Source organism: Hyposmocoma kahamanoa, unplaced genomic scaffold, assembly GCF_003589595.1.
Source record: "Hyposmocoma kahamanoa isolate Upper Pololo Valley unplaced genomic scaffold, ASM358959v1 220, whole genome shotgun sequence".
NCBI classification, from domain to species: domain Eukaryota; kingdom Metazoa; phylum Arthropoda; class Insecta; order Lepidoptera; family Cosmopterigidae; genus Hyposmocoma; species Hyposmocoma kahamanoa.
The window spans coordinates 4118651-4131207 of NW_020653740.1; the positions used below are offsets into that span (position 1 = coordinate 4118651).

The window sequence follows — 12557 nt, forward strand, 5'->3', positions numbered from 1 at the left end:
TAACTGGAGTTTCCGCAATATTTCTTCCTAACATATTATTTAATAATTGACGCTTTGTTTCATTTCCTTTGCGAGGTTCGACTTCGTCCTGTTTAATGCCATATGTAATTAAGTGCATTAATAATCCGATCAACGAAACAATTTGTACCGACAATTCACAATTCGAATGATATGAATTGAGCCTTTATTCTCATAAGGACAGATTCTCAATAGGACGGATTCTCAAGAAGACGGATTCTCATGAAGACAGATTCTCAAAAAACCGGAAATTGTACAGGTGCACGCAAAAGTATTTGAAATACGCCTCGGTAACATAAGTTTAACGTATGTCTGCATGTTCCTTGCGCGTTGGTTACTTTTTGTATGGGCCTTTAAATAGTACTTTTTTTTGTCGTCGTGGCGATAATTGAGGATGCCTATCATTGAGGGATGCCTATTTCTAGCAGTGGACGTCTTTCGCCTGAAGTGATACTGATGATGATATCACAATATTTGGTCAAAATGTCAATCCACTGTTCCCAGGGTGTAAACAAACCGATACATCATAAATGGTTAATTTGTGCATTTATGATGCACGTGATCATTTTTTAAATTTATTTGAAATTATTAATTGATCCTTTTTTTCACAATACATAACATATAACGCATTATGGTGTGTCGGTTTGTTTCATCATCATCACACAGCCTGTATACGTCCCACTGCAGGGCACAGGCCTATGTATGGACCGTGGGTATCCATACACGATGCTTGTTGTTGACTCCCGGGGAATAGTGGATTGAAACAGCAGAGTAGGTATATGAGTAAATTGCAGTGGAAAGTGTAATCTCCTTGCTGTATAATTTGTTTTGTTACTGGTGATTTGATAAAACTAATTATTAAACATGTCATTGATTTGACATTGTCATGAAATATCTTGAATGTAAGCTAATTTTCCTATCTCTATGTAAAATCATTGATTTTTTTTTCAAAAATGGATAAAGCGGGCCCTAGTTCTGGAAAAATTAACATCGTGATAATTGAAGGAAATAAAGGTACGACTCAGTTTATGAGCTGTTAATTTTTATGAATATTCATTTACTGTGTCAGGACAGTTTTCCTATCGTCTCTGTTCCGTTTGGAGCTGTACAACATGTATTGATGGATAGAACTGGGGAGTAGTTCAGTTGTGATAGATCGGTTGACCGGACCATACCATACCTAAACTTTCATGTGGTAGTACAGTTAACCGGACAGACGATAATTCTTAGTGACCATGGGTACAGTCAAATCTATAGACAACCAAAAGTTTAGCTGTGGTCCTGTCAACCGGTATATCACGACTGAACCACGGAAAAGAAGCACCGAATGAAGTTTTTTACTTATTGTTATAGGTAAAGGCCGGTTATCGAATCAAGGAATGGTGCTTCTGCACGCTGGCCATAAATATAATTTTGTTAAAACAAATATGTGTGGTACAACTAATTGGCGATGCGTCAATAAAAACATTTGTAGCACTTCCATAACATTAACAGCTGATAATAAAGAAATTGTGAAAGAAGCTAAACATGTATGTTTACCAGATTATGAACGTAACAAAATTGATTTCACAATGTCATTAGCCAAACAAGAGGTTTGTCTTAATATGGCGCCTATACCTGAAATTTTTGAGAAACACTATTACAAACTTCATAAACAGGATTCTGATCATACATTTGGTCAGGGCGAAATGCTTTCCCCAGAGGAATTACCTACATTCAGTTCAAAAAAGGATACGCTGTATCGGGCACGCTATAAATTTTTAAATGTAAAAAAAAGTAAATTTTTGCGACCCCAAGATGTGCAGTTGCCAGACAGTTTAGTAAGTGATTTCTTTTTGTGTGACGATGGTGTTGAAGAGAAGATTATAATTTTTGGTACTCGACTGGCAAAAGCAACATTGAAAACAGTTGATATTGTGTACGTTGATGGAACGTTTAGATGTTGCCCGATTCCTTTCTATCAGCTGTTTTCTGTACATGCTGACATTACGCATGAATCAGGAACTGTGTGCTTTGTGCCATTGTTGTTCGCTTTGTTGCCCAACAAAAGCCAAACTACATACGAGAGACTTTTCAAAATTTTAAAATATCAATTTTTTATGAATATCAGCACTTTCAAATGTGACTACGAACTGGCTATTATCCAAGCGATAAAGGCAATATATCCTGACATTGTAGTAAAGGGTTGCTACTATCATTTTACAAACGCAGTTTGGAAAAAGTCGAAATCGATTAATTTTAGTTCATCCAACGAGGGTCGTAAATGTACTCAGCTCTTTTCCTTATTAGCACTGTTGCCAGCGTCGCTTATACCGGAGGCGTATCTGACATTATGTGAATTAGCTCCTAATACTGAAGAAAGTACACAATTCCAAAATTATTTCTCGAAGCAATGGATCAATCTTATTACGAGAGAAGTTTTCAGTTGTTTTGGCGAGAAATTTCGAACGACAAACGCAATCGAAGGGTGGCATAAAAGAATTAATTCTAGAATTCCTAAAAGGCCATCGATGCTTTATTTCATCATGCTTTTGAAGAAGGAAGCAAAACTGTCGGACATAAAAATTGTCAGAGGGTCCTTTTATTGTGCGGGAAAAAGAAGGAGAAAAAGTGACATTTTAGTTGACAGAAAAATTGAACAGATTGTATCTGAATGTGTACGGAGTGAAATATCGGTCTTTGAGTGTTTGCAACGCCTTGCGATACTAAGACGTTTTGACGACGACAATTGACAAGTTATTAAAATAATTTTATCTCTATTTTTTTCTCTTTTTCTCCTTACGTGTACTGCTGTTCTTTTGAGAATCTGTCTTCATGAGAATCCGTCTTCTTGAGAATCCGTCCTATTGAGAATCTGTCCTTATGAGAATAATGGCAATATTACTACAGTGACCTTGTAAATTTATGATCAACTGAGGCATTAACTTACGTACGTCTTTTTGAAATTTAAGAAAATCTATTAGCTATGTTTTTATAACTAAATGTGCCTACTATGAGCACGATTTATTAACGATCGACAAAAAATACGATCTTTAAATCGTCTGTTGTACTCGTTTTTATTGATATAACGTATATAATATAAACCTACTCAGTTAATATTTAGTCGTAGCACAATGAGCAAAGTATTCTTGATATGCAATTCTCAATATGCACCATCTACGGACGGTACGAACAGTAGTTCGTTAAGGTTCTAGAATTCAGCCATTTCTTATTGAAATTAATGAAATTTGAAACTAGCAAAATAATACAATTGTACAGGTCGAGGCCTACATTTTTAGTTTTGATGTGTGGCCACTGTGGCCTAGAATAAATGAGGTAAAAGGTCATTTATTAAGTTTGTGGGAAAAATGTTCTACATTTTACCTGTGAAAATGTACACAACTGTACAAAAAGAAAAATATTTCAGTGCGCAAATTTGAAAATAAGAAAGACTGTTGCGCTTCGGTATATTTTGTATTTCATAGTTAAATAGACGCTTAATATTCTAACGGATTGTAACTACGGAGTACAAATCAACATACCTACTTTTCGAAATTTTGTTGCGAGAAACTATTAGACGCTACCTTTTTTACTATTGAAAATAAGGCTCTGACGGAAGACGACAATTGTCCCGATTGATCAAGTAATATTTAGTTTTGTATATCAAAATAGATAAATATATAGTACAGAAATATTTTATTTATATAAATAAGAAAAAAATATCTACGAAAGCAAAAGTACAACCAGAGACATATGTATGTATGAAAGGAAAACGATATACAAAGATTATATTAGATATTTATCGAAGGATTATGTGATAGATTGAGGTATTTTGTCGCTTTTAATGAAAGTTCTGGCTGGTTCAGACTAACTTTTAGATTCTAATCGTAGCTCGATTTTGCTGTTGTAGCTGTTGCTAAGTCTTGTGAAACTTAAAAGCAAATTCTAACTTGTCATGCGATTTTATCACTTAGAAAATAATGCGAGTAGTTTATTGTAGTTAGAAGACGCTCATATCTTAATTACTGTCTGTCCAAAATGGCATACATACAATAGTATCTTCTACGATATGTTCCATTATATAAAACCTCGTAAATTTGGGAGCGTTGTTCTAATTCCGTCAAATGTTGCTATAACCAATTTTCCTCATAATGTCACGGGGTTTTTTTGTCAATAATGGATGTGAATCAATCATTTATATTGTGCGGTCTTTATTTTTATCATCGTATAATAAGACAAGTAGGGTAACTCCTTACAAACATAGCAGCGCGGTTTGAATGTGTGCACGCCCGCCGCGTGTCTTGTAGGACGCACACATTCGCATAATCTCGAAGTGCACTCACGTTGCATAGCGCGTGTCGCACCACGCACCATTCCTGATAGAATTGAAGCGTTCGCTCGGTGTTTAAAAATGGCATCAAATAGTAGACGTGTTTATTGTTGTTTATGGTAATTTAAACAATAGTGACCCGAATTTAAAATTGTTGGCCATTTTTTTAAATTTATTCAGTTTTAAAAGGTGTTGGCTAATTATTGAGAGTTTACTGGAATAATAAGCGTTTGGAAGATATTATCTAAATGTCTATTGGATTCGATGCCTTACTTTCTCAAACTCGTATCTTATCAACAGTGAAATTCAGGAGATGGCAAAACTTTCTATTTATTTTAAATTTCTTATCAAGGGTGTCAATTTGGATGCATTACTTTAATAGGTAACAGCACGTGTGTGAATATGAAGGAAATGTGATGTGACATCAGCCTGCTAAATTTGTACTTATATGCAATCCATTTTTTGCAATTCAGTAACTTTGTGTTTTAAGATACTAATTTGAGAAAGTAAGGCGATGAAATCACAGATGTATATGAATATTAAAAACAAACGACGTCGAATGACAGCAATAGTTTTTCTTCTACGTGACATGCTTCCTTCGAGGATGGAATTTCCATAGTCTAAGCGTGCTTCATAACGAAAAGGTTTTACAAAAAGCGACTTTTCTTTATCGCTAGGCAAAAACTAATTGGTTTAACCAGTAAGTTTTTGCCTTTATCGTAATAGGCTCTACACTTAAATCCGAATTTAAGTTCTATTTTATAAAAAAAATATACTCTTTAACACTTTTATTATAAACCGCATCTTAGTCTTACTATAACATGATTATATGGCGAGTGGTCCCTAATTCATCTCTAAACCCCTATTTTGTCACCTTAAGCCTTCTGGCTATTCTAAGAATTATATTGTAGGTATGTACAAATATAGCTATACCTCTGTACTTATTATTAGCGCATGTTACGCTTGTCTACACATCTTAATGATGTAATATTCAACGAGCTGTGAAGAGAGCTCGAGAGTGTTTCTACCGGGCAAAACTCGTAATAATAAACGTGAACGAGGCATAATTACCAAATCAACCTGCTAAATAGGTTATTTAAAAGATATCGTAAATTACTTATGTGTTATCTTAAAAATGAAATACAGTCATTAAATTATCAAAACAGATACAAAATTCCATGAAAATTGCATTAAGAAATCAAAGTTTAATGTTCCCAATATTGACATTAACCATTAATGATTACTATATTAACATTAACCATTAATGGTTAATGTCAATATATTAATGTAAATATTTATATCTATGGTGTTTTACTTGAGATATCGAAAAAAGAACACCAGATCCACCGTGTTGTTAGGCCATGCGAGTTGATTAACGTAGTAAAAAACGTTAAAACAAATCAAACTTTAGCGGTGATTCACTGAAAATGCTATGTAGTAAATACAATCTGCTTGATACAGAAAGTCGTTTGATAGAAAGAAGAAGGAAAAAAAAGAAAAGCATTTATTTGATAAAAGGTGCCCTGGGTCCACGATCGCCCATGACCGTACAATGTAGCATTCGGTTGGCGAGACTTATATTCAGCACTGTGCTGCAATAAGAAAATTAAGTTATTGCTCAAATTGTAAAACAAATCCGTTCCTCTAGCATTTTTATATTTAGCTTCATTTAGGCTCAAATTACATGGCTACGGACCGGAAGGGAAGCGAATTTTAGTAACGAAATTGTACATAGCATAATTAAGTTTATAAATGTCAATTGTGTAACGTACAACTAGATTCCCGAGACTACGCGAGGATTCTCAGGACGATGCTGTTTTTGGCTCGTGTCTAATATAGTTTGTATATTTCACAATTGACATTAAAGTTCATTATGCTATGGTTACAAAAATTTCATTCTATTCCATTCCGCTCCGCAGTAAATTGGGCCTTAGTCATATTCCTTCCTATCTCGCACACTCATTTGATCAACTCTAGGGTAAAACTAAGTTGTGAACTTGCATATCTTTTCTATTCTTTTCTAGGGCGTAGACGTAGAAATTGTGATTTAGATGCCTTAGCGCGGGTGGCATGGTAGTTTTAGATTATACTCTCTAATTCGTACATAAGAAAAGCTGCCACTGTAGCTCTATTTTGTAATTTTATTCTTAAGTCTGTACATACTAACTTGTAGTTAATTTATCGATGACATTTAGGTATTTCATTCTTATCTTTGAAACTAAGGTATAAACTGGATCTCGTTAAGTTTTAAGATGTTTACAAGCTACACCGTAGATGTGTGCTACGCAGCTACGAGCAATTTTCACTGAACATTGCGTACCTCTGTAACTTCAATCAGTCAACTAATTGTGGTCTAATAAATTTAAAGAATTTTGTTACTGACCGAAATTACTTTTTAGTCCCAAAATTGTGGGTCTCGAAGTTTGTCTTAACGAGATTCCCTACTTCTTTTGTAATTTAGCACATTGGCTTTCCCGGTATTGTTTTAATTAAAACAAAATAAGTACATTTGCTAGTCATAATGAAAATACAAATTTAATGGAACACATCAAATCTAACTGATGATCCATTATTACTGACAATATTTTACGAAACATATAATAGCACTATTTTTATTACAGTGAGGATCTAAATTGAGAGATTTAAATAGTATTTTTGCAATACATTTGTTAACCATTGAAATGCTATATAAATAATCATGTTGATGTAATATAAGACCGTCGTCTGTAAGATTTTTGTATTAAAACGCACTATCACGATTTTGTTAAATGTACCTTCTAATTAAAGTTATTTTTTTAAATAACTATATTCTAAAATGGAAGCAATATTGTTTGAAATGAACGCGATAATGCAGAAAGGAATGTCATTGTAATCGTATATTTTTATTATAAAACTCATCAAACATATTTGATTTGACTTTTATTTACTTGTCCCATTTTTATCTCATATAGATCTCAACCTAACCCGCATTGGTCGGACTTACTCCTGTTACACACACGCGCACGCCCACGCCCCGCACAGGCGCACTCACACACTCACGTGCGCGAGGCATGCACACGCACACACACACACACACACACGCACGCACACACACACACACACACACACACACACCGCGCGGAGGACGCCCGCCGAAGCTATTAATGTAAACTTTTATAGTTGATTCTTATTTTACGCTGTTGTCCAATCCTTTCAAATATCGTTTTATTGTAACTTGCTTTTTAGAAGTACACTTATACATCACATCTTGCACAGGGTTACGTAAGAAAAATTTTTTTTTTTATTATATTAATATTATGTATTCATTATTCATATAGATACTTAAAAACTTGGGGAGCTAAAACATTTGAATTTATATCTCTAACATTAGTTTGCTACACTCTTTACAACAATGTACTAACGAAATCTGTCCTATTACCGCCTTGTCTAACAGTAATTATAAAAATAATTTTATTTTTACTTAATGGGGAAAAGAAAGCGTTTCTTAAAACTACTTTGTATTGGCTACAATAATGCGATGATATCAATTGCTTTTTAGACTACAGTGTGTTCCAGCAATATTTTAAGGCAGGACTGAACATCCTCATCCTACTAGGCATAAAGCGAAGTTTTATAAAAAAACAATAAATTTCGCAACGCGATGACAAATTTGGCGTTGAATGTCTTAGGGCGTCGACTTTATCCGGGCCGCACCCCTGACTTTCTCACAATTTATATACGAAATTTAATTCGAAATATACCATGAGGTTTTCGAACGAAAATATCACGATGAAACCTGCACGTCGAAAAAGGTTGACAACCCTCGGAAAACGTGTGAAGTCCCCAACCCGCATTGGACCAGCGTGGCGTACTATGGCCTAAAACCCTCGTCTGAGACGAATTACGTTGATGATGTCAACTTTGTGGGTGCACACACCGTATAGACGAACATACACCATGTAGTCAGTCAGTGCAATTTTTGTTTTTAATTTTTATTTGTTTGAATAGGCAATGGCCAAGTGTACGTCATCAACGCGTGTAGACCTCTGGCTTTGTGCCGTAATTGTTTGTGTATCAACAAGTCTACAGTAGGTATCTGCTTCTAGGTATAAAGACGAGATGCCTGGCAGGAGCTCCTGTACATTTAATTGACGATATGAAACGGAAAAAACAACCTACAGAAAATAACACACTGGTAAATATTCAACAACTGAAGCGAAACAATGCACTAGAACAATTTATAATACATTTGTTTTGTCATGTGGTGTAAGTAACTATCGTAACAAAATCTTATCTTTATTAGCACTGCGTGAGATGTACTCAGGTAAAATACGCTTATCTTAAAGTATACAATTAATATAAATAGAATCTTAGAATATTCAATTTTACAGGTTAGATTATACGCACAACAAATAAAGGTCAAAGTCACGCACAAAAGTTCCGATTTCATTATTTTACTCGTAAAGTTACCAGCCGCACGTTTCACAGAAGTTCCAAAACGATCCACGCTTTTAGGATTAAGTACAAGAACGTAGAATGTCATTTGTAATATTGATTTTATTGAATATCATGTCTTTATTACCATGATATTCATATTTTTTGTGAAAATACTCCACTAGTTTGGTATTATTATTGATACAAAAATCGAACTGAAAAATACTTCAATCCGGCTGGATTCCAATCAGCACCTGTTTGCCAAACCGGGGCTAACCGCTCTACCAACTTAGCTACAGAACGAATTTATTTATGTGCTTGTTGCCGATGTTTGGGTGTTGTATGCAATTAGAAAAGTATAGCAATACTTCACGTACTTAAAATAAAGCACGCTGGCCAAAGTTAATTACCGCTGAAAGTCCATCTAGTGCCTACTGCTATGACTGTGTTCTTATAACCAACAATGAAAATTAAACTATTTTTTCCGGATTTAAATCGCGTGTAATGAAACTAACTGGCAGCTGTGACCAAGGGAACTGCAAAGAGCCTGAAACGTAACTTTTGCAAGTGACCTTGTCAATAAGACATATTTTAAACAAATTAAAGATATTTTTGATTGCTGATACAACAATATAACGTTGATGCACAGCACCTAAATATCTCTACATTTATTTTCCAGTAAACGAATACTACGAGGCCAAGTCTTTTATTATCTAAAAGAATGCAATACAAAACATCAATTCTGCCAAATTTGCTTTCAAATGTTTTAAAAATCCAGTAGAAAAATATCGCATCTCAATTGACATGATATTTCAAATTTTCAATTACATAAATTTGTAATTGTGTCGGCTAGATGAAATATTTGGACGGCGAAGCAATTAGGTATGCAGTTTGTGAGTTTTAGAAATAACGTGCAAATCCTTTGAATTCTTCTATCTAAAAATAAGTAAATAGGAAATGGTCCTTACGTCTGATTTGTTTTAAGTGAAGAAAGTGGCCAGTTGATAACGATTTCCCTATTGCGTTTATTATTTATTCCTATTGTATTATAGACATTAAAATACCTGAAAATTTTATCTTAATTACTATGGAATTACGACATGTTCGATAAATTTTCAATTAACTTAATTTAAAAACTGCCCAGATACAGTATAAAACTTAGTAAAGGCAGTGATGATTCGCTTTCATATAAGAGCTTAGCATCTTTTCTATAATTGTTAAAATTTAGAACATTATTTGTAATAAACGCTCAGGGCAATATTTCTGGGACAGAATAGTCAGTGTCAAAACATTCTGAGCAGTGGTCAACAATGTTTGATAAAAAGACTTTGCGTTAGTGAGTTGTTTGAGTGCATTTTTAATGTAAACATAAATTTGCCTGGGTATACAATATAAATGATACGTACCTTAATTTAAATTATTATTACAGATTTCTTGCTAGGTTATGATTTTTATTCCAATATTTCAACCCGTGACCACAAGACCGTGTAACCATTACGAAATATGGAAAAGGTCATACCGCGAGTATGAAACGGTAAGAAACCTGTAACTAGAGATAATAATTTGTACAGCGAATAACCAAAAAGTCTTAAAATCTATGGTACTTTAAATTCTTTTTTTTAATCGTTTGAATATTTTTGAAACACTGCAACCATTTTGACGCTCGCTGACAGTGCGTCATAAAAATATAGGCAACCTTAAAAGTAGTTTCTATTGTTCCAGTAATTTTCCTATTTCGCCTATTTTTTGCCCTGAGAAATAACTTTACACATTACCTTAGTTCTTAAATCGTTCTTACAAAATTTCATAACTTTACTGTAAATATTTCCTACGTGTTTCATAGATATTATAATTTAATAATTCTCCTTTTTCTGTACATGGTTATGCTAATATTCAGTTACATAAATAAATTACATTAAATTTACATACTATACATTCCTTTAGACAGCCGAAGTCGTCGTGTGGTATAGTAAGATTAATTTAAATATGAAATATTGAAACGTAAATATTTAAGTAAAAACGATTAAAGAATAAAAATTAAAAATATTTAAACTCTTTAAAAATAACTATTGTTAAATTAATCTAACAAATTCATAAAATTTAAGTTATATTAACCAAATGCAGGGAAATAAAAAAAATTTAAATGCAATGCGTTAGTAAATTTTAGAAACCAATAAAGCTGGAAGTGTAATTTTTAAAGCGACATCATTTAGCTGGCCAATAATGTAGAAATTATAGCACTAAGGATTTAACACCGATCACGAAATTCAAACAAAAATGCTCTCTAATATTTGGTATTACATTAAGGAGAGAATAGAGAGAGCTACCTCCTCACTCCCTTAAAATTTAGCCTGACGGTCGTCATGAAATGTCAGAACTACGTATTTTCGAAACCGAAAAGATAGTAGTCAAATTATTCGTCGTTCGGGACCTTAGACTATTTTTTTCCATCCTCTAAGTTCGGGACAGACTAATGCGTATTTTTATCATCATAGAGTTGTCATTCTACAGCAAACACAAGGTTAACTCAAGATCTGACATTTTACCTTATATTTCATACTGAAGACTTGACTTTGCCTTTATATAATTGATTAAACCGAAAAAAGCGAAAGACAACACCGGGTCCTTGATTCCTTTACTTTTTTCCACCCACCCACCATTTAAACCATTCTTCTTAATTATTTGTCACACTCAAAATTTTATCGACATCGAACTTTCGCGACTTTACGCAATTAGTCTGCTGAACTCCCTAATTTTAAATATTGAGAATGAATGCAATCCTGACCTTCAAGTCAGACAATCGAGGCTCTTAAGTAACAGATATGAAAATCCAACTAAGGTCTTCTGTTAGTAGCAAGTTACCATACAGTTTGGTCGCCACACTATTCTTTCACATTTTGCATCAAGGTGGTTTACCAATTGCGCAGGTGGTCGCTGTATACCTACTATCAATAACTTAGTTTTCATTGGCGCTAAACATTCAACAACGACAGCAATACCGTTACTATTACCTTTCCAGATGCCGATAAAAACTGTAGAGAACCTATAGAACGTTTTAAACACTCTTGCTGGAGGAAAACCATGCCAACAAGGTGTATGAAGTTTATGTATAACGAGTTCCTACTCCAGATAGCATGACTACCAGAAAACTACCAGAATCTCAAGAATAGAGTTGCTTTTGGCATGCAAAACAACAAATCGTCGCCTTACTTTCTCAACGAGTTACTGAAATGCAAAAAATGGATTGTGTATACAAATTTTGCGGACTGATTTCGCATCACATTTCCTTCATATTCACACACTGGCTTTTGCCTATTCTTAAAGTAACGCATCCATATTAACACGCTTGATAAGAAATTTAAAATAAATAGAACGTTTTGCCATGACTACCCCTGAATAATCACTCTTTATAAGATACGAGTTTGAGAAAATAAGGCATCGTAATGCTGAAATGACCCTTTGCACGATGATGATGTTAAAATAAATCTTGATGCAATTTTATTTTGGCATCTCTGATTTAGCGAATAACTATAATTGAACACTTTGATACTTTTATTCATTGTAACTATTTTTTATTAGACATTTATGCAGGACAGTTGCAAAACACAACCACCAGATAAATACAATTATAACGTTCTTATTAAAAAATCATAATATATATTATTATATATTCGTAAGTATCAAGAATGTTTATCCCAATTCTAATAAATGTTGCTAACAACAATTGTCAATTTTCCCATTTATGTTGAGATTCTGGTAGATCGATTAAAATAACGGTATTGCCGTAGAAGACTGGAGGTCTATAATATTTCACATT

The 12557-nt window shown here is 33.8% G+C and overlaps 1 protein-coding gene across 1 annotated transcript; it reads left to right on the forward strand.

Annotated features, from left to right (window-relative positions):
- Window positions 1–800: 800 nt before the first annotated feature.
- On the forward strand, window positions 801–3933 carry LOC113228071. Its single transcript, XM_026461212.1, has 3 exons — window positions 801–1032; window positions 1372–2379; window positions 3908–3933. Exons 1-3 carry the CDS (start codon window positions 972–974, stop codon window positions 3931–3933), a joined length of 1095 nt encoding a protein of 364 aa, XP_026316997.1. The 5' UTR covers window positions 801–971.
- Window positions 3934–12557: the final 8624 nt, after the last annotated feature.

Excerpts from the sequence above, each read along its gene's own strand:
- LOC113228071 (XM_026461212.1), top strand. The coding sequence starts at position 972 with ATGGATAAAGCGGGCCCTAGTTCTGGAAAAATTAACATCGTGATAATT. Across the intron at positions 1,033-1,371 it reads GATAATTGAAGGAAATAAAG|GTAAAGGCCGGTTATCGAAT; the intron begins GTACGACTCAGT and ends TTATTGTTATAG. Across the intron at positions 2,380-3,907 it reads AGCTCCTAATACTGAAGAAA|CTGTTGCTAAGTCTTGTGAA; the intron begins GTACACAATTCC and ends TTGCTGTTGTAG.